We start from the raw sequence: 27,952 nt of genomic DNA, 5'->3' as shown, positions 1-27,952 counted from the left end.
GACATAGTACAAACAAATAAATGCAAATATAAAGTGACTTTTTTTTTTTTAGATGGAGTTTCGCTCTTGTTGCCCAGGCTGGAGTAGTGCAATGGCACAATCTCGGCTCACTGCAACCTCCACCTCCCAGGTTCAAGCAATTCTCCTGCCTCAGCCTCCCTAGTAGCTGGGGTTACAGGCCTGCACCACCACGCCCAGCTAATTTTGTATTTTTAGTAGAGACGGGGTTTCGCCATGTTGGTCACGCTGGTTTCAAACTCACCTCAAGTGATCTGCCTCAAGTGATCTGCCCACCTTGGCCCTTCTGGGATTACAGGAGTGAGCCACCACACCTGGCAGGTGACTCTTTTTTACAGTTACCGCAATAACTACTATTATTTCATACTCTTTTCTTGGAGAGCGAGAGTCGATATGCCCCAGTACTTTTTTTACCCCAGAGCGCCACCAAAACATCTCCCATCCATGGTTGTCTTGATTAACTCATCTGGTGAGGACAAGAAATCACTTGAACACGCAAAGAGAAAAGAATGAAGAGGGCAGAAAGGAGGAGGGGAGGAACATGAAGCATTTTTGTTTATAGTTGTTGGTATTCACATTTCATTGTTTACAAGAAGAGGAGCACTCTTAATATTATACTTCCTTTTACAATAATAAGTTGGAGCAAAACTCTCAAGATGAACATTTGTCCTCCAGATTAAAAAGAAATAGAAAGAAGACAAGTCAGAATAAAATTATGTTTGTGATTACATAGAAATGTAAATCATGGCCTATGTCTTGCTCCTGCAGTTGCAGAGAAGAAAACGAGAAGGAAATCCTATTAGAGTCTTCCTCTACTTCGCTAGACTCAAACCCCTTCTTCCTCTGTCACCCTTGGTTGTCAGGCTAAGTGGGAAGCTGGCCCACCTTCCAGGCTGTACTCGGGTTTATATAAGAATTCCTAGTATTTCCCTCCACTGTAGGGTTGCCAAATTTAGCAAATATTTGGGACATACTTATACTAGAAATTATTTTTTAATTCAAATTTAAGTGGATGTTCTGTAGTCTAGATTGATTTTTTAGAGACAGGATCTCCCTGTGTTACCCAGGCTGGAGTGCAGTGGCTATTAACAGACATGATCATGGTGCACTATAGCCTCAAACTCCTGGGCTCAGAGGATTCTCCCACTCCAGCCTCCTGAGTAGCTGGGACTACACGCACCAGGCTGGATGTTCTGTATTTATCTGGCAACTTTAACTCCACCTCCATCCACCTTGACCCCAACCCCAATGGCCCTTCGATTAGCAATGTTTGCCAAACTTGCTATCATAAAAACCCATTCTGATGTAACAGACCCAGGGTCCATCCTGGGAAGCTTTATTTTTAACAAGCACCCCAGGCAATTCTCAACACCAAATGAGTTTGGGAGGTTCTAGACTCCAGCATGGCACCACTGAGACTAAGACTATGAGTTGAGTCTCTGTATAAAGCCGGCCTCTTTGCTAGATTTACAGACCAGAGAGAGCACACCACCCCAACCCGTGTCAGTATCCAGCCCTCCAAGAACACACCCTACGCAGATGGGCCCAAAACTCCGTGCTCATCTACATTGGCTATGTTTTCCTCTTACCCAGCCAAGCTCTCACTATACACACCCAAGAGCTCCGGTCCTCTAGGACCAAGGGGAAAGCCGAGCCCAACCAGTTGTTTTTCCAGGCACTGCCAGCTTGCCTGGAACAGCCAACTCAGGGGAGGAATAACAGAGGGCTCTCCAGGGTTTGATTATTCAACAAATTACCTACAAAATGGACCAGACAGTTCACCTTTGGTTTTTTGAAGTCAATGTCCAAGGCATTTTCAGCAGTTAAACTTGGCCTATCCAGGGGAAGCCCTGCTCCTCTCAAGAACAAAATAGTATTTATGTTCAGGTTAAAGTCCAGGATTCCCACCTCCCATCCCTCCCTGGTCACCACATTCTGTCCCACACTGGGCTCCTCCACCTTCCTTCCCTCACTCCTCCCTCTTGCTCAGGGATAGTTGTAGTCCTTCACTAACCTCGGCCCTGCCTCCTTTCATGTTCATATGCCATTCTCCCAGGGAATATCTTACTGTACTTTCTACCTCCCTCCATTTGTTTTCTTTGGTCCTAGCTGCGCCCATTTCCTCGCTGACTGCACCCCTCATTCCTAGGCTGGTCCTATGTCATGCTCTGATCTACCCTGCACCTTTCCCTCTGCCCTCCCCAGGCCTGCCCCAGGGGACAAGGAGCACAACAGTCACCCACAAATATTCTACATTTGCATCTTTGAAATCCGGTTATGTGACCTAAGGGCTTTGTCTGGTCAGTCCCCAGCCCTCCTCAGCTGCATGGCTAGTCCCTACGCAGATCAAGAGGGATGAAAAATGGGGGATAGGGAGCAGGACAGACCCTCCAAGAAGGTTTTCTTTTTCCCCAGATTCTCTGGGCCAGAGATACCTGCATTTTCTCTTGCTTTGGGTTGGAAAGGAGGGAAGGAGGAAAAGGGGGAAGCACCCTTTGAGTGACACTAGGGCTTCTGTCCTGACCTTCCTCTCCTCCTGAAGGCTTTGGGCTACCCAAGGCCCCCTCCGCATTCAGCTCTGCCTTCTTCCAGCATTCAGTTGCAGAATTGCAACTTCCTGGTAAAAGAAGCTTTAGTAATATCACGATGGGAGGAAGGAGGACATAGTGAATAAGGAGGGAGGAGGCTACATCACACTGAGCAGCCCGCTCGGCACAGAGGGGAGGAGAACCTGCGGGGGTGGAGGAGAAGGTCTCATCCATGCCCCCCTTACTCCCCTTCCCCAGCCCCAGGGAATGTTTCATTTGCTAAATGAAGTCAATGTGGCCCAGATGTTGGGCAGCTGCCTCTGGAAGCAGTTCCCGTGCTGAACGGCAAAGAGGCCAAAGCAACGTGCGGAGCTGGCCTCTGCTGCTCTGGCAGCCCTCCTGGCCAGTGATAAACACAGCCTCCCAGCTCCCGCCCCTCCCCCCAGCCGGCCAGGGAGGTTGCCTTTTTAGGAAACTCAGCAGATCTGGAAAAGAAGCAGACAGAGAGACTGAGGGCGGGATTGGAGCGGTCATAAACTGGAGAGGGCTGGGACTTGATGTGGGACAGAGAGGACGCCTCAGGTAGCTGAGCCGCAGCCAGGCCAGGAACTCAGGTAACCACCTGCTGGCCGGGCCAGTGACTCAGCCTCAGACTGTACAATCACCCAATCTCTTCAACCACATTCATCTCCCACCCCCACCCCATCAGCTCTTGCCAGCTCCAAATTTCCATCCCAGCCACAAACATAGCCATTCCCTCAGACACACTCATTCCCTAGGGCCCCAGACACAACAAACCCTCTGCCTGGACACAACTAACCCTTTCCTGTCCCCCTTCCGTCCTCACCAAGTAGGCCCAGCTCCTTTCCTCAACACCTGTGTGAGAAGGAAGGAAGGAAAGAAGAGAAAGAAAAATGTAAAGCCGGGGGGCCCGATCGTCAAAGAGAAGGGAAGAGAAAAGATCTTCTGACTAAACATCCCCACACACAAGCACAAGATTCCTCTTCTATTTGCCTTTTTTTTAACCTCTAGGAAAAAGAAGTAAGCCAGCACCCCTTCCCAACCCCATCCATACCTATACCCCTTGCTGCCTCTCCTTTTGAGACCTGACACCCTGCCTCCCCGGGATATTCCACCCCAAGAAATGCAAGCAAAGGGCTGGGCATGGTGGCTCACACATGAAATCCCAGCACATTGGGAGGCCAAGGTGGGAGGATCTCTTGAGTCTAGGAATTCGAGACCAGCCTGGGCAACATAGTGAGACCCTGTCTCTACCAAAAAATTAAAAATAAACTATTTTTCTTAGGAAAAAAAAGCAAGCAAAGTGTGAGAAAGGGCAGCAGTGGTTACAGAGAGGACAGGAGGTCGAGCCAAACTGGCAAGGGCCAGGGGCTATATGGTAGACTCGGGATAGTATTCCTAGCAACATCCCCATGACGGCTCCTCACCATGCATCAATGGGAAAAAGTCATCAAAGTTTTGCTTAGAAGGGACAAGGGGGCCGGGCACGGTGGCTCACGCTTGTAATCCCAGCACTGTGGGAGGCCGAGGCGGGTGGATCACGAGGTCAGGAGATCGAGACCACGGAGAAACCCCGTCTCTACTAAAAAAAATACAAAAAAATTAGCTGGGCGCGGTGGCGGGCACCTGTAGTCCCAGCTACTCGGAGAGGCTGAGGCAGGAGAATGGTGTGAACTCAGGAGGCGGAGCTTGCAGTGAGCCGAGATTGCGTCACTGCACTCTAGCCTGGGTGACAGAGTGAGACTCCGTCTCAAAAAAAAAAAAAAAAAAAAAGAAGGGACAAGGGGCATGTGTATTCAAGAGGGAGGTGATAACTTCATGGGTCTGTTTCTGCACAAAAGCAGCTTAGTCTGGAGAAGAAACAAGGTCTGGTATCTGCTCCTTACCTCATCAGAGCACCAGGCACACATGGGGCTCACAGCCAGGCACTGCTGGCAGGAGCTCACACCTCGCGTGGTACAGATGTTGGGCCCTGCAACAGACAGACAAAGGCATTAGCACCAGATTTGGCTCAGTGAAGGTACTTGCCTGCCTCATCCTTCCCAACTTTCCCAATGTCCAGGTTTACAGCTCTCAGGTGCACACAAACACACCCTAACCATACCACAGATGTCTACCAAATACAGGTTATTGGTAAGAAGGAGGAGGAGGAAAATCAGGGGAAACTCAACACTGCTCTCAACCGATGAGGCCACAGTGGTAACAAGTGATAGGGCAAGGCTGAGCCACGGACCCAAGTCTCAGATTGTAACTGATGGAAAGGCTTTAATTAACAACTGGTTTGACACCTACATTGTGCAAATGAAAATATCTCTGGGGCTCAGAAAAATGGCAATGTATCCCCTCTTCAGTCATTCTAGTGATATTCACAGCCACTACACAGGGGATCCAAGGCCCAGATGCACTAACATTAACACACAGCCTAAATACAGTGGGGGCGTGGAGGGTGAGGTGACTTTGGTGGCAGTGTCCCACTGGCTGGCAAAAGAAAAGCAAATTTGAAATCTTCTCAAGCTTCTCAATACATATATCTTGGAATCCAACCATAAAATGCTCTAGGGGGAAGTGCAGAAATGTTAGAAAAGGCTGACTGATATACACTGAAAGAACATGGAATTTTAGAGTTGGAAGGTTTGTGCTTGAATTCTGAATGTTCTTCCTACTAACTACTTCATGACCTTGGGCAACTCAACTAGCCTCTATGGGATGACAATATCTGTCTCACAGGATTTGTACAAGAATTCAGTGAGGTAAGAGGAAGCACTTGGTACACTATAAGGTGCTGTTCAAATGTGAACAGTCCTCATACTGTCAAAGGACAGAACAAAGGCTAGGAGGAGGAGGAGGAACAACCAGGAGAACCAAAATTACCTTGAGAAGCTCAGCCAGGAAGCCAAACCCAGGCATCTGCTTAGACAGAAGCCACTGTCCTCTCTAATTGCCTAGCTCAGCATTCCTGCTCCAGCCAGGTGAACCCTTCTTCCTGCAGTGCCTTAAGGAGGTTTTTTCCAATATAAGGAGCAGAATGTGAGGGACCTGTTCCTCTCCATGACCCAGTTACCCTGACAGCTCCTTCATGCAGTTTTCCAAAGGGACCTCTTTGCCCCCAGCTGGTAAAACCAGCAAACCTATTTTGGAGAAATCAGCCTGATCATTGCGATGTTTTCCCGGTGTCCCCAAAACTTCTCATTTAGCTGTCTCCATTCATTTTATTACAGTGTGACTGAATTCCCTACTTCCCAACACCTGGACAAAAACACACTTAGAAAATGAGTGTATACACACACACACACACAATATTGTAAAGAAAAATTATGGCCGGGCGTGGTGGCTCATGCCTGTAATCCCCCTACTTTGGGAGGACGAGGCAGGCAGATCACTTGAGTTCAAGAGTTTGAGACCAGCCTGGCCAACATGGTGAAACTCCGTCTCTGCTAAAAAATACAAAATTAGCCGGGCATAGTGGTGCATGCCTGCAATCCCAGCTACTCAGGAGGCTGAGGCAGGAGAATCACTTGAACCAGGGAGGCAGAGGTTGCAGTTAGCTGAGATCATGCCACTGCACTCCAGCCTGGGTGACAGAGTGAGACTCCATCTCAGAAAAGAAAAAAAAGAAGGAAGGAAGGAAGGAAGGAAGGAAGGAGAAAGGAAGAAAGGACGAAAGAAAGAAAGAAGAAAGAAAGAAAGAGAAAGAAAGGAAGGAAGGAAGGAAGGAAGGAAGGAAGGAAGGAAGGAAGGAAGGAAGGAAGGAAAAAATTATATAAAATTTGGAAACAGGCAAAGAAAATACGAATGTCCTTTCAATGTAATGCAGAGTGTTGACTAGCTGACCCACCATGCTTAGGGATTATCTGATTTTCTGGGAGTATTTACCTATTATTTGGCTTCTATTAATCAGGATATTTTACAATACTGTAAGAGTAGATGTTGACCTATCGAAAACCATAAAAATGGAAATGATCACCATTGCACTCCAACCCCGGGCAATAGTGCGAGACTCCGTCTCAAAAAAGAAAAAGAAATGATTTTTGGTGAGAACAATGTATATTATTCTTTAAAAAAAAAAAAAAAAAAAAAGCCGGGCACGGTGGCTCATGCCTGTAATCCCAGCACTTTGGGAGGCCAAGGCGGGTGGATCACAAGTTCAGGAGATCAAGACCATCCTGGCTAACACAGTGAAACCCTGTCTCTACTAAAATACAAAAAATTAGCTGGGCGTGGTGGCGGGCGCCTGTAGTCCCAGCTACTCAGGAGGCTGAGGCAGGAGATGAGGTGGCTCATGCCTGTAATCCCAGCACTTTGGGAGGCCGAGGCAGGTAGATCACCTGAGGTCAGGAGTTCAAGACCAGCCTGACCAACATGGTGAAAACCCGTCTCTATTAAAAATACAAAAAATTTGCCAGGCATTGGGGTGGGCGCCTGTAATCCCAGCTACTTGGGAGGCTACTCAGGAGGGGCAGGAGAATCACTTGAACCCAGGAGGCAGAGGTTGCAGTGAGCCAAGATCACGCCACTGCACTCTGCCTGGGCAACAAGAGCGAGACTCCGTCTCTAAATAAATAAATAAATGTTTGCTGTTTCAGCCACCCAGTTTATGGCATTTTGTTATAGCTGCTAGAACTGGCTAAGACAACATTTTAATCTAATCATGATCGTATTGTGGTGTATAAGGTAAATTATTTAGATAAGAGAACAATGTATATTATTCTTATCCAACAACAATACCATTGATTTCTGTCTGGTAGAAAAGGTTATCCCCCACAGGTTAAGGTTTATTGCCTTGTAGAATATTAACCAATTTTGAATCTATTCACTAATTCACTTCAGCATTCCTTTGACTGATCAACTATAAATCTCCCTTCTTTGAAATTCCTTTTGAACTACTCCTAATGTCTTACTGGTTCTTTAATTACTAAAGTTGAATAAAATATTTTACAAATATGTCCTTTATATTTGTGTAGAAATCATAGTTTTAACTCTGTGAAAATTATATATACTTTAACAGTACCCATTTCAGGACCTTACTTGGGGGCCAGGAGGTCTAACAGAGTGGGTACACACAATGAGTAGACTGTCATCCTAATCGAGTCACCCACTAATAGTGTGGCCATGGGTGAATCATTTAACTCCTCTCAGCCTCCATTTCTTCAATACTAATATTCCTACCACATCATAATAATTTACGTGTCTGCCTTAACAACACTGCCACCCAACAGATTTTAAGTCCCTTTAGACCTGCTCTGCCCCCTGCCCAGCTCAGCTCCCATTCTTACTCAGTGGAGACGCTCAGTAAATATGCACTGGGGCAAAATGAAAGGTAGGGGAATAGATGAAGTTTTGCTTTGCTTTTTTAAGCAACTGAGCTCATTTCTCAAAATTATGCATAGAATTCCAATATAAAACATGTAAATTGGCTGCAACAGTTCCTCAGGCAATTTAAACTTTCACTGTTCTCCCAAAAACCCTAGATTATATGTGGAATCCTTGAAGCACCTCCTGGAAGTCCCAGGTTTCCTCAGAGCCTTGAGTCCATCTAACTTCAAAGGCCTTGCCCAACTTTAAAATTCTACAAGTGAGATGCCATTATGAGCCCATGAGTAACCTCTGGGGCTCCACTCTCTGACTTAACTATAACTTCAGAATGTAAGTGTGAGGCCCGTGAGTGGGAATGATGACACTGGTTCCAAGCCTGGCCTTAAAGCCTCAAGGTCACCTCTGAGATGGAGCAGCCCTGAACCATGCAATGCCTATAATGAAAGAAAAGTAGCTGCTAGTTTCAGGATTCCTGAATGTTCACAACGAACAATGCAACCCAAGACTTCTCCCTGCATGAGCTGCCTGGCCATCTCTTAGCCTTATAATTGCTCTCTTCCCAGGAATATGTGGACGTAGCCTCCCTTTTTCCCCTATCAGAAGACTTCTGAGAGGAGCACAGCCTGAACTATTTTAGGTATCTCCCTCTCTTTCTGGAGTTTCCATGGGAATTGGCATGCAAAGGAGTAATTCTGGACATAAATGCCATTGATATTCACAAGAGAGAGAAGCGCAAGGAGACATCAAGAAGGGTTAGAAGAGGGAAGAGGACCATAGGAGATATGGGCACTGCTATGGTTTGGCTGTGTCTCCACCCAAATCTCATCTTGAATTGTAGTACCCATAATCCCAACAGGTCATGAGAGGGACCCAGTGGGATGTAATAGAATCACGGGGATGATTACCCTCATGTTGCTGTTCTCTTAATAGTAAGTTCTCACAAGATCTGATGGTTTAATAAAAGGCTTTTCCTCCCTTTGCTCAGCACTTCTCCATCCTGCCACCATGTGAAGAAGGATGTGTTTGCTTCCCCTTCCACCGTGATTGTAAGTTTCCCGAGGCCTTCTCAGCCATGCTAAACTGTGAGTCAACGAAATCTCTTTCTTTTATAAATTACCTGGTATTGGGTATATCTTTATTAGCAGTGTGAGAACAGACTATTACAGTAAATTGGCAATGGTAGAGTGGAGTGCTGCTATAAGGTACCAAAAATGTGGAAGTGACTTTGGAACTGAGTAACAGGCAGAAATTGAAACAGTTTGGAGGGCTCAGAAGAAGATAGGAAAATGTGGGAAAGTTTGGAGCTTCCTAGAAACTTGGAGGGCTCAGAATACAGGAAAATGTGGTAAAGTCTGGAACTTCCTAGAGTTGAATGACTTTGACCAAAATGCTGATAGTGATATGGACAATGAAGTCCAGGCTGAGGTGGTCTCAGAAGGAGATTAGGAACTTATTGGGAACTGGAGTAAAGGTCATGCTTCCTATGCTTTAGCAAAGAGACTGGCAGCATTTTGCCCCTGCCCTAGAGCTCTGTGGAATATTGAACGTGAGAGAGATGATTTAGGGTATCCGTCAGATGAAATTTCTAAAGAGCAAAGCATAAAGCAGCAGGAAGCAGAGCATAAAGGTGTGGAAAATTTGCAGCTTGATGATGTGATAGAAAAGAAAAACCCATTTTCTGTGGAGAAATTCAAGCCAGCTGCAGAAATAAGTAACAAGGAGCTGAATGTTAATTACCAAGACAATGGGGAAAATGTCTCCAGGGCATGTCAGAGACCTTCATGGTAGCCCCTCTCATCACAGGCACAGAGGCCTAGGAGGAAAAAATGGTTTCCTGGGCCAGGCCCAGGGCCTCCCTGCTACGTGCAGCCTAGGAACTTGGTGAACTGCATCCCAGCCACTCTAGCCATGGCTAAAAGTGACCAACATAGAGCTCAGGCCGTGGTTTTGGAGGATACAAGCCCCAAGCCTTGGCAGCTTCCATATGGTGTTGAGCCTACAGGTGCACAGAAGTCAAGAATTGATGTTTGGGAACCTCTGCCTAGATTTCAGAGGATGTATGGAAACACCTGGATGTCCAGGCAGAAGTTTGCTACAGGGCAGGGCCCTCATGGAGAGCCTCTGCTAGGGGAGTGCACAAGGGAAATATGGGTTGAGGCCCCCACATAGAGCCCCCCACTTGGGCACTGCCTAGAGGAGCTGTGAGAAGAGGGCCACCATCCTCCAGACCCCAGAATGGTAGATCCATTGACAGCCTGCACCATGTGCCTGGAAAAGCCGCAGACATTCAATGCCAGCCCATGAAAGTGGCTGGGAGAGAGGCTGTACCCTGCAAAGCCACAAGGGTGGAGCTGCCCAAGGCCATGGGAGCCCACTTCTTGCAACAATATGACCTAGATGTGAGACATGGAGTCAAAAGAGATCATTTTGGAGCTTTAAGATTTGACTGTCCTGCTGGATTTCAGATTTGCGTGGGGCCAGTAGCCCGTTTGTTTTGGCCAATTTCTCCCATTTGGAATGGCTGTATTTACCCAATGCCTGTACTCCCATTGTATCTAGGAAGTAACTAATTTGCTTTCAATTTTACAGTCTCATAGGCAGAAGGGACTTGCCTTGTCTCAGATGAGACTTTGGACTTGGACTTTCGGGTTAATCCTGGAACGAGTTAAGATTTGAAGGAACTGCTGGGAAGTCATGACTGTGTTTTGAAATGCGAGGACATGGGATTTGGGAGGGGCTAGGGGTGAAATGATATGGTTTGGCAGTGTGCCCCACCCCCCAAATCTCCTCTTGAATTGTAGTTCCCATAACCCTCGTGTGTTGTGGGAGGGACCTGATGGGAAGTAATTGAATCATGGGGGCAGTTACCTCCATGCTGCTGTTCTCATGATATTAAGTGAGTTCTCATGAGATCTGATGGTTTTATAAGGGGCTTTTCTCCCTTTTGCTTGGCACTTATCCTTCCTGCCACCATGTGAAGAAGGACGTGTTTGCTTCCCCTTCCACCATGGTTGTAAGTTTCCTGAGGCCTCCCCAGCCATGTTGAACTGTGAGTCAATTAAACCTCTTTCCTTTATAAACTACAAAATCTTGGATATGTTTTTATAAGCAGCATGAAAATGAACTAATGCAGACACTGTCAGATTACTTTTTAGGACTTTTCCCAGTCTATTCATTTAACCATCCATTCATTCTCAAATTAGCATTTCCCTATGAGTCCTTGACTTGTAGCCACAATAGAAAGCTTTGCAAGATACAAAATAAATAACACCAAGTCCCTCCCAGTGAACTAATGGTCCCTGACCCCAAAGGATAAAATTAGGTGCTAGGATTTGTTCTTTAGGAAATCATGCCTGCAGAGTCATGGTTACCCAGTCCCTTTATCCACTCTTTTTAATGAATCACAGGTTGATTTTATAAGAACCAATGAACCCCCCATGATATCCCCAACCAAGTCCTGCTACCCAGGCAGATTCCCTGGAATGCAGTGGTTAAAAGTGACTGACTCATCAGAAGTCTCTGCACTGAGCCCATGCTGATTCAATGAGTTGTTGTTCTGAGCCCACCCCTCCCTCCTGAACATGTGGAAGGAGTTGGACCTCTGTTTCCAGTCATTCATAAAGCCTATGTTCCTGCTCATTCTCTGGGGCCCAGACTCAGTCCTGCTAAAGTGAGAATCTTCACCATAATGTCACTTAAAGAACAAACAGCTCCTACCTCCTACCACCCCTTTCCTCTGACAGGTTAGCCAGAGCCAGGGAAAAGGTGGATTGACCCCAGTCTTCACAGGGTGGTTGTAAGGATGAAATAAACCAAACCCTGTAAAACTCTGAGCACAACAGCTGGAACACAGAAAGTACTCAATAAATGCTGCTGCTGCTGCTGCTGTAATTTATATTTGTTTTATTGCTGTTTTTATCCTGAGTCTCAAGTTGTTTAGGGCAGGTGAATACTTTTTTTCCTTGATGACATCATTCTAGGGGACACTAGATATGAAGTTAAGTATGCCCTGAGCAGAAGGAGTTGTGGGAGTGTGGAGCCAGAAAGTATCACACCAGGGTAAAATGTTTACTTGTCAGATCTGGCTACTAAATGGGGTTAGGAATATTAGTCTTCGAAAATCCAGGCTCATGCCTGTAATCCCAGCATTCTGGGAGGCCAAGGCAGGAGGATTGCTTGAGCTCAGTCGTTGGCGACTAGTCTGGGCAACATAGTGAGACCCCCATCTCTATGAAAATTGTTATAAAAATTAGCTGGACATGGTAGCATGCACCAGTAGTCCCAGCTACTCAGGAGGCTGAGGCAGGAAAATCAGCTGGGCCTGGGAGGTTGAGGCTGCAGTGAGCTGTGATCATGCCACTGCATTCCAGCCTGGGCAACAAAGTGAGACCCTGCCTCAAAAAAGTTTTTTGAAAATAAAAATTTTAATCCAATCAAGACCAGCCAAGAAGTTTGCCTGGAAAGTAGAAGTAGAAGGCTGTGGTTTGGCACATCAGCTTGAATCACAGAAGCAGAAGAGAGACAAAGGGTGGGAAAAATGGAGGAACAAAGGAAGAAAGGGAGGAAATTGGATCCAGTGGAAGTCATAATGCGTCAATGGGGGCTATTTTGAGGACATGTTGTCCAATGAGACAGGATGCTGGACTGTAGGAACAGGCCACCCTAATGAGGACAGGGGACACAGGAGAGGGCTAAGTCAGAGTGACAGGTGTTTATTGAGAAGAGAGGATGTTCCGCTAACACTATGGACATCTATCACTCTGCCAGAAAGGAGTTCTAATCTGGGTCCCCAGCCCTGCCACTGACCTTTGACTGGTGACTTCCCAACTAGGTCCATGGGGACAGTGGGTGACTCACATGGTGCCTCATTGTAGTCACCTGGCCACGTGACTCATGAAAAAACAAAACATCTCATGTTTACTGTCCCACATAGGCACAAGTGGTTTCTCTAGAGCAAGTTGCTAAGAAAGTTTATTTTAATTTTGTTCCTTCCTTAAATGTAGCATCAGCTAAGTAACCCAAGGAAGGAGAAGGAGACAGGGAGGTGTAATTTAAGGTAACACACACCTCTGTGCTCTGAGCAAAAAGCTCCAGTAAGCATCACCCAAAGCTGTAGAGAACCCAGGCAACCATATTTCATCAAATCTAACACTATGGATATGGTATATATCCTGATTTCAGAGATTTAGAACTGTTTTTAAGTATATCAGAGCCAGTTAAATACGGTATTTAACATTGGAAAACATTTGTGTTAACTTGCCTCCACCAATATTAAAATGTGTTATAAGTTGACTTATGTCCCCAAAAAAGATATGCTGAAGTCCTTACCCCAGTGCCCATGACCATGACCTTACAGAGAAATCAGGTCTTTGCAGATGTAATCAATTGATGTCGTTAGGGTGGGCCCTAATCCAACATGACTGATGTCCTTATGAGAAGAGGAAAACACCACAAGAAGAGAGAGACATAAAGAGAGAATGCCACATGAGGCAGAGATTGGAGCGATACAGCCAGAAACTAAGGAACACCAAGGATTGCCAGCCAACACCAGAAGCTAGGAAGGAGGAAAGATTCTACCCAGAGTCTCAGAGGGACCATGGGCCTGCTGACACCTTCATTTCAGATTTCTAGCTTCCAACAAAAATAAATTTCTGTTGTTTTATGCCACCCAGTTTGTGGTGCTTTGTTACAACAGCCCTAAGAAACTAATACAAAATGGGTTTGCATCTCCATCATGTATATGGCATGATTTTGAAGAACATTGCCATGAAATACTTTGCATGATTGAAAAAAGCCAGCATGAAATGAAATTTTTGTTGCATTTAATCCACGTATGGATAAGGTTTGAAAAATGATTACTTTAGCTGTACATTTTTCTACCTATATATATATATCAATGGTGTCAGCATTCATTGATTCATTCATTCATTTACTCGACAAATATTCATTGAGCATCTACCTGTGCCAGGCACTCTCCTAGGCACTGGAGACACACTGATTAACTAAACAAAGACCCTGCTCTTTTGAAGCTTACGTTTTAGTGAGGAAGATGATAACAAAAAATACACTACAAAAATGCACAATTTCAAACATTGGCAAATGCTGTAAGAAAATAAAACAGGATAAAGAAATAACAACCAATGAGGGAAAGGACTCTCTTTCAGAGCATGTGATCAGAAAAGGTCTCTCTGTGGAGCTGACATTTCAAAATGATGTTAAAGAGTGAATCATGGTAAGATCTAAGGCACAGACATTCCAGAAAGAACCCAAGACAAGACCTGGATGGACATCAGCCTGTTAAAGAAATAGCAGGCGGCGAAAGAAAGGAGGAAGAGAGAAGCACAGAGGAGGTTAGAGGAGCAGTTAGGGACCAGAACACTAGGAAGCTATAGGCCATGGTAGAGAGTGTGGCTTTTTTCTCCACATAGTGGGAAGCCACTGGAGGAATCTGAGCAGAGGTGAGCACAAAAAGATCATCCTGGCTGCTGAGCGGAAGACAGAAAGAAGGGAAGCAAAAAGGAAAGAGACTTATTATTCAATTAGAAACGTACTAAAATAATCCAGGCAACAGAAGGCAGTGGATTTGGACGGTAGCTGAGCCAATGATGTGGTGAGACTGTAGATACGTTCCATCTAAAGACTTGCTGATGGATGGCTCATAGGGCATGAGGGTGTGAACAAATGTGAACCTGAAAGAGCCAATCCTTCGAGATAGATCCGGAGTGGCTAAGTGGGCCTAAATTTTAAATAGAGCAAAGCTGCCATTTGCTGACTAGAGGTCACAACCCACTTTGAGTTCCCTGAAAATCAACACCTCTGTTCAACTTTGGGACCTCCAGAGCTAACCTAAAATAACCAGTCAGGGCTCTGCTGCCTTGACCAATCAGGCCTCAGTTGTTTCAACCAAATAGAACTAAGCAAGTTGGAATTGTTCATTTGCATAAGCGGACCTCATCAGGATCCTGGGCAGGAACTTTCATTATAAACCCCCAATTCTGACACCAACAGTTGAGTTTCCCCAGTTTCCAAACTGTTCATTGGAATAAAGTCTTTCCTCCCAATTCCTTTTCAGAGAACTTTTGTTCACAAGGGAAAAACAGGAAGGATTTTTGTCTGAGCAAGTGGATTCCCTGTAGACAAAGTTCAAATGTCTTGACCACTGGTCATATCCTTTCATTGACCCTTCATGCAGTAAGAAAATAAAGCAGGATAGGCCGGGCATGGTGGCTCACACTGTAATCTTAGCACTTTGGGAGGCCAAGGCGGGTAGATCACCTGAGGTCAGGAGTTCAAGACCAGCCTGGCCAACATGGCGAAACCCTGTGTTTACTAAAACTACAAAAATTAGCTGGCCATGATGGCGTGTGCCTGTAATCCCAGCTACTGGGGAGGCTGAGGCAGGAGAATTGCTTGAACACGGGAGGCGGAGTTTGCAGTGAGCCAAGATCGTGACACTGCACTCCAGCTTGTGTGATGGAGTGAGACTCTGTCTTAAAGGGAAAAAAAAGGGGGGGTGGGGCAGGGAATAGCAAGCAATGAGGCAAGGAGTCTCCTTTAGAGCATGTGGTCAGGAAAGGTCTCTCTGTGGAGCTGACACTCCAAGATGATGTTAATGGGAAGATCTAGGGCAGGTCCTGTCCTTGTAAATGAAGCAAGATTATGTCTGGTTATCACCTCCAATGAGGTTAATTAGGTCGCCATGTGCTGAAGACTGCATAAAGCCCACCCTGGGACAGAGTCCTGTCTTCTCTAAGGTCGTGGTCTAAAATTAACACCCAGCTCCTGAGAAATGTGGTAAGGCAGGGGCAGTAAAATAACAGACACGGTGGACATGGCAGAAAAAGCAAGCAAAGCAGCAGGAAACCTCACATCTAAAGCCTTCTTTGCCCTTCCTCTGGCCGTATGACCTCAAGCACATCCCTTCATCTCTCTGGTGCTCTCTCTAAGGCCCAGTGCCTCTTTGAGTCTATGTCACATTCATAGTCAAGAAGATATAACTGCTCTGTAGTATTTAGTGGGTTTAACCAGCCACATCAGCCAAGCACTGCTTGGCTCCAAACAGCTGCTTCCTTTCCACAGTGCTCCCAAGTTGTTAGGATTAAATGACATAACACATATGAAAGAACCCTCTATAGCGGATGCTCAATAAATGTTCATTTCCTTCTGCCTTACTTTCACTCTAGTCACTTCCTACACCAGGAATCCCCATCCCCTCGCCTCCACCTCAGGGTCAGATGTGAAAGGGCCCTTTGTCTCTAACAGGATATAGTGAAGAAATCACTCTGGGCAGGAGACAAGAGCCCCCAGGGAGAGACCCAACCAATGCCACTAAGCCAGTTGTATGATCTTGGACAAGTCACTTCACTTCTCAGGAACTCCCTTTTTGCTTTTTCGTAAAACAAACAGGTGTCAAATTAGATGATCTTCAAGGTGCTGCCAGTCCTGGAAGTATCCTCTCTTCCAGCCAGAAAGCATCAATAGGGGGACTCATACCCTAGAAAGCCTAGCAACCCCAGGCATGAGAACCCTCAAGCAATGCACAAGTGGCCATTTCTTCCTGATGGCCTGATATTTGACTCAAATGCTGCATCTCAAGAGTTCTGGAAAATTTTAGTAGCATGGACCCCACCTCTAATCTGACTCATTCAGTATACAGAAGAAGCAGGTCTGTACCAAGCTGTCCAAGGCTCAGCCCAGGGGTGCCTTATTGGTGACCTCCTTGGCATCCTGCTGTCCAGTTCTGCAGCCTTCCTCCCCCAGCTCATGTGTTATGGATGTGGACAGCAGGCCATGGTGCTATCACCAGTCCTTACTGCCAGCCTGGCTTGGTAGGAAAGCAAACTGGTTCAACTGTTTTGGAGGACAAATTGACAACATCTATTAAAATTTAAATTTAAAATATGCATGCCCTTCGACCCACCAACTTTAGTTCAAGAAATTAAGTCTGTAGAAACACTTGAACAAAGGTGCATAATAAATGAATAAGGATATCCCCTGCAGCTTTATTTGTAGTAGCAAATAATTGGGAATGACCCCAATGTCTGCCAACAGGGAATTGGTTAAGTAAATTCTGATATATTCATATAATGAACAGTATGCCTTATGGCTAGAATTATAGCTCTTGGGATAAATAATGGAAAGCCATAAACTGACATAAAAAGATGCCCAGAGTATATTATTAAGAGACAATGGGCCAGGTGCGGTGGCTTATGCCTGTGATCCCAGCACTTTGGGAGGCTGAGGCGGGTGGATCACCTGAGATCAGGAGTTCAAGACCAGCCTGGCCAACATGGCCAAATCCTGTCTCTACTGAAAATACAAGAAATAGCTGGGCGTGGTGGCAAATGCCTGTGATCCCAGCTACTCTGGAAGCTGAGGCAGGAGAACTGCTTGAACCCAGGAGGCGGAGGTTGCAGTGGGCCGGGATGGTGCAACTGCACTCCAGCCTGGGCAACAGAGTGAGACTCCGTCTCAAAAAAAAAAAAAAAAAAAAAGACAATGATCCTATTATTGATTATCCTATTTGAGAAATAACAATAATGATAAATAATTATATATGTTGACAAATACATAGAAAAAAACTCTGCAGTAACTATCAACAGTGGTTATCTTTAAGGACAAGACTACAAGAACTGGTACTTGTACTTTCTGCATTATATTTCTGAGCTGCCTTTTTTTTAAATAATAAGCTTAATTACTTTTATACACTAAAAGAAAATTAAAGCTAATTTGAAATGTCCTCTGTTCTGCCTCCCTGTCGACATTTGCATTTATTTAAATGTAGGCTCCCCAGAGTCTGCTGGGCTTTCTACAAAGTGCACCTTCAGCATCAAAACCTCTTGGAACGGCAAACTCAGCAGGAACACAAGAATGAGCTTTGGGGTATGGTTTGCATGAGGAGATGCTGGTCAAGGGATATAAATTTTTAGTTAGACAAGAGGAATAAGTTCAAGAGATCCACTGTACAACATGGTGACTATAGTTAATAACCATATGTCGTCTACCTGAAAATTGCTGAGAGGAGATTTTTAAGTGTTCTCACCACAAATAAATGATAAGTATGTGTGTGAGGTAATGCATATATTATTTAACTTCATTTAACCATTCCACAATGTGTACATATTTCAAGACATCATGTTGTACATCATAAATATATATAATTTTTATTTGTCGATTTTAAACAATAATAATGATAAAAGAGAATGGAAAAAAAAAAGGAATAAACTTTGTCAGGCCCACTCTCACAGCCTTCAAGAACTGCCCAGGGAAGCATGGTCTGTTCTCAACTTGCGGAAGTCCCAGAAAGGAAACACCACCCTCCTCTCCACTGGGGATTGGTCAAACATGCTCCTTGCAGGCAGCTCCGGCAAAGGCTCAATCTGGAGTTCAACACGTGCGATGGCTAAAGTTGGGGTTTGGAGCCATCAGTGGATCTCATAGACCCAGGTTTCTCTATCCAAAAATTCCATTAGCAAAGAGATGTAGGGTTGACTACAGGGACTTTTTAAGTGGCTACTGAATGTGTCTTTTGCCAAACTTCTAGAGCTCTCTTCTAGTGCAGTTTTTCAAGCTTGATTTTAACCGCAGGATCTTCTTTTTTTCCCAAAGAAATCCTTACATGAAATCCAAATTGTTAATTAGTTAAAGGAGTTCCAGTTGAAGGTGGTGGGGAGGGGCAGGAGCAAATTGAAGTATCTCCCTTCATCTTCTCTGTCCCACTTTGCAGCCCCTGGGACACCAAGAGACTGAGGCCTAAAGGTAAGGTGACTTGTTCAAAGTCACCCAGCAAGCTGATGAAAAAGCCTGCAGAACTGTGAATCGAATGTAGGTTTCTTAATTCCAGATACATTGTTCTTTCCACACTGAGCTTTTTTCTATATGAAAGGAAGTACTATATATCATGGGTTTAAGTAAAGGAATACACACACACACACACACACACACACACACACACACAAATAATCATAAATGCGAGGGGAAATGTCTAAATAGAACACACCACCTGATTAATATGAACATTATAGGGGAATAGAATTAGAAGGGAACCAGCAATTTTAATGACTGACAATGATCCTATGTGGATGAACCTATTTGAGAAATAACAATATTTGTTTTGTTTTGTTCTGTTTTTTGAGACAGAGTTTCGCTCTTGTTGCTCAGGCTGGAGTGCAATGGCTCGATCTCGGCTCACTGCAACCTCTGCCTCCTGGGTTCAAGCGATTCTCCTGCCTCAGCCTCCCGAGTAGCTGGGATTACAGGCTCCCACCACCGTGCCCAGCTAATTTTGTATTTTTAGTAGAGACGGGGTTTCTCCTTGTTGGTCAGGCTGTTCTCAAACTCCTGACTTCAGGTGATCCGCCCACCTCGGCCTCCCAAAGTGCTGGGATTACAGGCATGAGCCACGGTGCCCAGCCGAGAAATAACAATATTTGTTATTTTGACTTCTTTAAAATGAACATCACCTCATTTTTCCTCTTTCTTTCTCTCCTTGAATATTTAAATATCTTCACTAACTGAACTAAGAAACTGAACTAACTCAACTATAAAACCGAGAGAGGGGGGTTAGTAAATAGTCTTTTCATGGGAACATGACAGAAAAACAGAAGACATCCGGAGTTAGATCTAGTGTTAGAATCTGTCTAGCAAGCTTTCTGGTTTTGGCCAAAAAGCCAGCCACCCACCCACCCACTACCCCCAAAAAAGAGAAAAAAGGCCAGGCGCGGTGGCTCACGCTTGTAATCCCAGCACTTTGGGAGGCCGAGGCGGGCCGATCACGAGGTCAGGAGATCGAGACCACGGTGAAACCCCGTCTCTACTAAAAATGCAAAAAATTAGCCGGGTGTGGTGGCGGGCGCCTGTAGTCCCAGCTACTCGGAGAGGCTGAGGCAGGAGAATGGCGTGAACCCGGGAGGAGGAGCTTGCAGCGAGCCAAGATTGTGCCACTGCACTCCAGCCTGGGCGACAGAGCGAGACTCTGTCTCAAAAAAAAAAAAAGAAAAGAAAAAGAAAAAAAAAGTTGAGTGGATTGTTTTTCCAGAGATGCTACCAAAAATGTAAAAATGTAGAATAGCCCCAGGTTTACTTAACAACTTCTGACTCCAAGCATCATGACATACAATATTTGGCCACAAAATATCTGTTACTCCTATGAGCAAGAATAATAAGTGTTGGTTGCTACAAAATCCTCTCTAATATCCTGAAGTCTTTAACTACTTAGCACATGGAAAATCTAATGGCTTATATATAGCCGAATACATCCATCCAATTAGAAAATTTAGAAGCTGAAAGCTGGGCAGCACCTCCAAGGTTTAATGGATCCAGTCCCACTGCTTTCAGGGTAACTGTTCCAACATGGAGGATGATGGAGTGGCCTCAGACAACATCTCAGAGTTACTGATAGATGCAGCATCATAGATTAACCCCAAATGTATTGTGCTAAGTGAAAGAAACCAGACTGAAAGTCTATACACTGCATGATTTCATTTATATGACATTTTGTAAAACATAGAACTGCAGGGACAGGAAACAGATCAGCGGTTGCAACCGAGGAGGGTTGAGGGTATGGTATCGATTACAAAAGAGCTGGGGGGTACCTGGCACAGTAGCTCACGCCTGTAATCCCAACACTTTGGGAGGCCGAGGTGGGCAGATTGCCTGAGCTCAGAAGTTCGAGACCAGCCTGGGCAATATGGTGAGACCCTGCCTCTATAAAGAAAAAGAAGGAAAAAAATAGCTTGGGGGAATTTGGGGGGATGATGGAAATATTGTGTATCTTGATAATGGCAATGGTTACTTGACTGTATGCATTTGTCAAAATTCATAGAACTGTATGCACTAAAAAGGGTGAATTTTACTGTACATAAATTATACCTGAATTATCTAACCAAAAAAAAAAGAGTGTTTCTGGTGAGACTGTGTGCATGGACAGAAAGGCAGATGCTATCACTTTTTTGCTGAAGAGTCTCACGTTTCAATAAATGCCAGCAGTTCCCACACGGGGAATACGCAGTTCCCCTAAACAGAGTCATTTCTCTGCTCCCACCATCATTTCCACCAGTGGCCTGAGTTCCATCAGGCACAATGAAGGTCCCACTCAGGAAGCGCCAAGGTTCAGGAAGAGGGAGCAGAGGCGATGGGGTGGGGCAGCAGGCCCACTCTGTGGGCAGCAGAGAAGGCTGGGTAAAACGAAGCGGTTCATCCCCGAAGCTGCTCAGTCACTCCCTCGGTTAATTATCTGCCTGCTGATTCATGAGTTGTGGTTCCTGTGGGCATGCTTCCTGGAGATTGCTGCCAACAAGGGAAGAAGGGTTCTTGGGACTGGGAGGGGATGATAACCAGAGGTCCCACGTAGGTGGGGAGCTTTGGAGGAGAAATTTCGATCAGGAAATTCTAAAGTCATAGCCAGACTCCCCCTCCTCACTGTGGTGTGCTTGACCCATCTTATGATCTTCCCAAGAGACCTCTGTCACTCCTCACCTTTGCCCTCACACCCACACGTCCAAGGCGGAGAAAGGAGAATGTTGCCCTTCTAATGGCTCCTCCCAGGAGGGAAAAAAAGGCAGACACTTTACAGAGGATCCATTGAGTTTTTCATACTCTCAGATCACAGGTCTAAATGGTGCAACAGTGCGGCGGCCCAAATGCCCAAAGAATTCATGATCTTGGCTATGTTTTAATACCCTCCAGATTATCCAAACAGAGCACTTGAGGCTCTTACATGAATGAGTGCAAATATCCAAATATTGGGTTTCTTAAAGGGAGGCACATCATCTATAGATGCCTTTTCATAGCATTCCATAGATATTTATTTTGCTGCCTATGTGCCAGGCAGTGGGCATAGAGTATTGAACAAAATAGACATGACCCTCTCCTCATGGAACTTGAAATCTTATAGATCCTTTTATCTTCCTCTTTTTTCAGATACAGGGCTTGAAGTTTTCTCATGGGTAAAGCAAATGTATAAGCCTTTTTCCTTCTTGGCTTCTTCTGTGGGTTCTTGCCAGGTTAGAGTAGCTGAGATATGCCAAGCCAGCAAGGAGGAACAAGTTGAAATAAGAGGGACCCCTCTCTCACATATGTGTGGGGAAAGGGACCCCGTCAGTTTCATTCTGGAAGCCTGCATAGCGCATATGCATGAAGCAGTAACAGCTTTTGCCTCCGATACATGGTAGATAGCATGGATAGGAAGAATAATGACAATAGTAGTTGTCATTTATTAGACACTTATCTTGTGCCTCTGTTTCATTTAATCAGCATAATCATAGGCATTGTTTCCTCTGCCTTACAAATGAGGAAACTGAGGACTCAAGAGATTAGGTAACTTATTTAAGGCCACACAGCCTACAGGAGACAAAGTCAAGAATCAAACCCACATCTTACTGGCTTTAAACCATAGCTCTCCCTTTCCAAAGCCAACAAGCCTTCCTGCTGTGTTTCTCCAGGACCTGAGGATTCCTGCAGAGGGCTTCGATTGGAGAGTTTCTAGGATATAAACTCCAGAAGAGAAATAAGCACCTCAGCTTAGACCTAATTAGGTCAGAATAAAAACCTAAACACGAGGAAGACAAAAAACCCATACTTCGTGGGTGAAGCTAAAAAGATCATCTTTGTACATAAAATAAAAAACTTGATGCTATCCTCAATCAACCTCTCTTCTCCCCAAAGCAGACTCTGCTACTCTGGGACAACCTCTCTGTGCCACTCAGCTCTTTCTGTGCCCCTTCAACACTTGGAGTCCCAACACAACTCTCCTACTCTTATCCCACCATCTGCTTCCCCAGGGATCTGAGGACCCTGCCACCAACACTGGGATGGCAGATATAAATATAGTAGAAACTGCTTTGCGGGGTTGGGGGTGAGGTATTACTCTGGAAGTCTGACTTTAGAGCCCCTGCCCTTAATCAGAACTGTACACTGCTTCTCAGACAGAGTGTGGGGCTAGCTCAGCACAACCCATCACCACTTCTGGAATCGCCCCAATCACAAGATTAATCTGTGAACAGATCTCCTAAGGATTTTTTTTTTAATTTTAGTAGAGATTAGGTCTCACTATGTTGCCCAAGCTGGTCTCGAACTCCTGGGCTCAAGCAATCCTTCTACTTCCACTTCCCAAAGTGGTGGGATTACAGGCATGAGCCACCGTGCCTGACCAGATATCTTAAAGGATCTTTTAATGCAAACTTAGGTATGTCAATGCAGTGGAATCCAATACACTCCAAAGTGAATTTAGAAGACTGTGAATGTGAAAAATTTTTAATGACAGCAAAAATTGTTGTAAGTGCATGGAAGCAAGCATCTCATCCTGGACAAGGCAAGGATACCTTTTTTTTTTTTTTTGACTGAGTTGCCCTGGTGGATTTCTCCATTCCCTGCATCAATAGCCAGCAGCATCTGACCCAAGGCTCCACATGTCCCAGGGCAGAATGCTGGAGATTCCTATTTCTGTGTCATAGTCATCAGACTGCTCACTGCAAGCTAATACTATCAGCTGATCTGTTTTAGTCCCTGTCACATAGGAAATGCAGCAATAACCACTGCAATATTCCCCTATATATCAACTGCAATCCCTCCTTCAAGATACCCTTGGCCGGGTGCGGTGGCTCACGCCTGTAATCCCAGCACCTTGGGAGGCCAAGGCAGGCGGATCACGGGGTCAAGAGATCGAGAAGATCCTGCCAACATGGGGAAATCCCGTCTCTACTAAAAATACAAAAATTAGCTGGGTGTGGTGGGTGCCTGTAATCCCAGCTACTCGGGAGGCTGAGGCAGGAGAATCGCGTGAACCCGGGAGGCAGAGGTTGCAGTGAGCCGAGATCGCGCCACTGCACTCCAGCTTGGCGACAGCGAGAGTCCATCTCAAAAAAAAAAAAACAAAAAAAACCAAGATATCCTTGCCCTGTCCAGGATGAGTTATACGTCTATACATACACAGAAGAGTCTTGAAGGGAATCACTGAAGTATTTTCGAATAGTTTATCTTTGAAGTGAACTTATCAACAAATCTTCCCTTTTTAAAATAAATCCTGGCCAGGTGCGGTGGCTCACGCCTGTATTCCCAGCACTTTGAGAGGGTGAGGTGGGCGGATTACTTGAGGCCAGCAGCTCCAGACCAGCCTGGCCAACATGGTGAAACCCCGTCTCTATTAAAAATACAAAAATTAGTCGGCCGTGGTGGCAGGCGCCTGTAATCCCAGCTACTCGGGAGACTGAGCCAGAAGAATCGCTTAAACCCAGGAGGCAGAAGTTGCAGTGAGCCGAGAACCCACCACTGCACTCCAGCCTGGGCGACGGAGCGAGACTCCGTCTCAAAATAAATAAATAAATAAATAAATAAATAAATAAATAAATAAATAAATAAATAAATAAATAACAAATCCCTTCTGCAGGGTGTAGATTGTTTTACGAGTACTACAGTTTTTATTAAAAATACTCACATGCACTCTTGTGTCATCCTCTGAGGCAGAGGCGGCTCCAGCAGACCAGGAGCCAGGGTTTCTCTCCACCCCAGGCAAAATCACCAAGGACTCAGAGAGGACCACGGGCAGCAACCCCGGGCTGTGCCTGCTCCATCCCTCCACCTGTGTCCCCAGCACCAAAGAGGCCGAATGCCAATTGCCCTGACGGCTGACGGTGTGCGCAGCAGCCAGAGACAAAGCCAAGGATCCCACCGGCCCAAGGGAGCCTTTTCATGGCTCCCCGAATACACTAGAGATTTTTCGGGTGCAGGGTCTGCCCTGGGAGCAGAGGCACCGCTGCCACCTGGGACACTGGAGGAGGCAAAGCCCTCATCCTGCTCCAAAACAATCCCGCAGGAAGCCAAGTTGAAGGAAAAAAAAAAGAAAGAAAAAAAAAGGAAAAGAAAAAACCTTCTGGAGAAAGCGTAACAGGAGAAATTGGAAATGTGAGGAAACTGGCAAACCCGCGCGCGCGCACGCTCTCACCCAGGAAGCTACAGCGGCATCCCTCTGCCAAGGCGCGGGAATAACCCCCGGAAGTCCCACCTCGCCTTGGCTCCTGGGCCAGTCGTCCTTGGCCCGACCAAGACCACCCGCGACGCGCGCAGCCCGGGCTGATCGCGGGGCTCAGAGATGCGCCCACCGCACCGTGCGCGCCGCGGCGGCTGGGAAGGCGCTTAGCCTGGCTGATGGCTTCGGCGTCCCGGAGGACCCGCTCCCAGGCACCAGGCGCCTCTCAGCCCCGCCACCGCCGGGCCAGGAAGGTCCCCAGCTCCCGACTCCGACCGCGCCAGCCAGGACCCGCGCATTCCCAGCGCAGACGCGCGGGACCAGCCCTCCGGGTTTCCCGGCTCCAAGTCCGCAACTTGACGGCGGCGCAGACTTGGGGCAGCTGCGACGCTGCCGAGCCTCACTTACCTCCTACGCCAACGCCCGCCAGCGCCCCCAGCGCCAGCACAGTCGCCCAGAGCGGCCGGGGCCGCGGCCGCGCTCGCATCTCGTCCGCCTCCCGCGGCGCTCCACCCGCCCCACAGTGAGCGCCGCCGTCCGCGGCCGCTTTTCCCGCAGCGGGAGGGGAGGGGACGCGGTGGGTGGGACGCAACGGGGCGGGCCGCAGACTCGCGCTTCCTCCCCTCGGGCTTCTCTAGACCCTGCGCCTGAGAGGGAGCGGTGGGAAACTGCTACTCCTCTCCCGCCGCCTCCCTCGTCTCGCCCACGAGGACCCACCTGCCAGCCGGGTCGTCAGCGCATCCTGGTCCCGGGGGTCCGCGACTGGGCACTTGGTGTGCTCAGAAAGGCCAGGAGCCTATGGCCCCTCTCTAGACCCTTCCAGTCCCGCCTCCTGGGAGACCCTATTTCGCTGGATTCTTGGAACACATTCACCCACTGCCTCGAGTTTCATTCATTCACACTTTAATTCATTTGATTGGCAAACATCTGTTGAATGCCTTCTCTGAACCAGTTCAGTCCTTTATTATTCACTAGTTTTTTTCTTGCCTTAGTTTGGTTTTCCGGTAGGCTACCTACCGGTTGAGGGCGAGACCACATCCCAAGCTTGTGTAAGCAGTGAAAGGTCCATGAAGAGCCTCGCCCTACAAACACTGGCTTGCACCTAGCCAGTGTCTGAAAACGTCTCAGAACACAGTCAGCATATTGCCTCCAAATTCACACTCACAGGCTTTGCGACTTTATCTATTTTCCTCAAAGGCCTCCTGCCTGACTCCCCCAACCTGTGGCCCCTTAACTCCCACTCCAATCTTTCTTTGAGGCCCTGGATCTTCCCCAGACTTAAAACCTCTGGAAGCTCAGAGAGGCAAAATACTATGGCTATGAGCAAGAGGCCACCAGAAAGTAGCTGGGGTAGTGCAGCCGGCCTCAATGGGTAGTCCTGATGGTGATAAAAACAAGGCCTGAGGCATCAGTTCCCCTTTAGGGCTTTCACAGTGGCCCTGGGCTTCCCTATGCAGCGTGCCCACCCTCTTCTAAGACACACAAGATGCCAGACAACTGGCCCTGACCCATCTCTCCAGCCCATCTCCTGCCCTAGTCCAAGAAGATACTTGTCATTCACAAATGCTCCATGCCTTCCTATCTGACTGATTTTCCTTCCTTTTTCCACTTGGAAAATTCCACTTATCTTTCAAAACATCTCAGATGCCATCTTTTCCATGTGATTTTTTTCTGACAATCCTCCACCTCCTGCCTCACCCTCCCAAACACTAGGACCTTAATAGTAACACACATCAGCAGAAGCGTCACTAGCAATTTGCAAGGGGAAGAGCCAGCTCTGCAAAGGGTAGTTGGGCCCTCTGACCTGGGCTTTCAGGCTGAAGCTCCATCTACCTCCCCTGCCTGCAGAGGGCCTCTAGGCCAGAAGCATTTTAACAGCAGAGTCAACGCGCTGGAGCAAAGTTCAGGTCACATGGCCTGGTTATATCTCTGCCTAAATATTTACTTATCTGCTGCATTCCCATATATATAAAACCAATCTCCAGCCACTTAGGTGTCTCCTCAGCCTATCCCTGCTGGCTGCAACCACTGGGGTGGGCACTGGCCTCAGCAAATATGCTAAGTCCACAACCCTAGCCCAAGCCCTAGCAAACATGACATAATTGTGCAAGTGACTCCATCCTGCACTCCCAGCCCCAGGGAAGGCAAAGGAGCTAGTCCATTCACATTTAGTATAGTAATTGATGGTTGTGTTTACATTTACTATCTTGTTATTCGTTCTTTTTGGCTGGTTTCTCTGTTTCTGTTTTTCTGCTTTCTTTTGGGATAATTATTTTTTCTCTACGGGCTTCCTAGCTACACCTCGTTTGTGTGTGTGTGTGTGTGTGTGTGTGTGTGTGTGTGTGTGTGTGTGTTTGCTCTAGGTATTACAATATTCCTCCTTAACTTATCATACAGTAGCCGATGTTGAATTAATATTGAACAATTCTATGTAAATTGTAAGAACCTGTAAACTACAAATAAAATTCTAAGCCCCCCCAAAACTGTCTGAACTAACCCTTCCTCTCAGCCAAGGGCATTCCAAAGTTAATCTGAAAAACTAGTTCAGACCATGATGTGAAGCAGGTTTGGGGAAGGTGGGGGTGGGGGTGGTTGAATATGCCTCACAGCTGACCAGCATTAGCATCAACACAAAGACCTTAAGGCTGATAGAATAGACTCTCTAAGTCTGATAAGAAACATTAACACTCTATTCTGTCTGAAGCCTTTGGCTTCATCTGCATGATAAAACTTTGGTCTCCACAACCTTTTATCCTAACTCAGACATTCCTTTCTGTTGATTCTAGGTCTTTAGATAATAACTCTTACAACCAATTGCCAATCAAAAAATCTCTTAATCCGTCTCTGACCTGGAAGTCCCTGTGTCAGATGTCCCGCATTTCTGGACTGAACCAATGTTCAGTGTACATGTATTGATTGATGTCTTTTGTCTCCCTAAAATGGATAAAACCAAGCTGTAGCCCGACCACCTTGGGCAAGTGTCTTCAGGACTTCTTGAGGCTGTGTTATGGGCATGTGCTTAACCTTGGCCAAATAAACTTCTAAATTGATTGAGACTTGTCTCTTTAAGTACATTAAAGATGGTCTGCTGTTTGCTGTCTCCATCATC

The 27,952-nt window shown here is 46.3% G+C and overlaps 1 protein-coding gene across 1 annotated transcript in view; it reads right to left on the bottom strand.

The window, feature by feature from the left end:
- Positions 1 to 25,330, bottom strand: part of ITGB3 (integrin subunit beta 3) — a 54,960-nt gene extending 29,630 nt beyond the window's left edge. Inside the window, exons 1-2 of the mRNA XM_032163990.2 lie at positions 25,252 to 25,330; positions 4,454 to 4,539 (exon numbers count right to left, since the gene is read on the bottom strand). Coding sequence (XP_032019881.1) covers positions 4,454 to 4,539; positions 25,252 to 25,330 — 165 coding nt within the window. The remainder of the gene's footprint in view (positions 1 to 4,453; positions 4,540 to 25,251) is intronic.
- Between the last annotated feature and the right edge of the window lie 2,622 nt (positions 25,331 to 27,952).

Source organism: Hylobates moloch, unplaced genomic scaffold (assembly GCF_009828535.3).
Source record: "Hylobates moloch isolate HMO894 unplaced genomic scaffold, HMol_V3 SCAFFOLD_10, whole genome shotgun sequence".
In the NCBI taxonomy this organism is placed as follows: domain Eukaryota; kingdom Metazoa; phylum Chordata; class Mammalia; order Primates; family Hylobatidae; genus Hylobates; species Hylobates moloch.
This window is presented reverse-complemented; position numbering and strand designations above follow the sequence as displayed.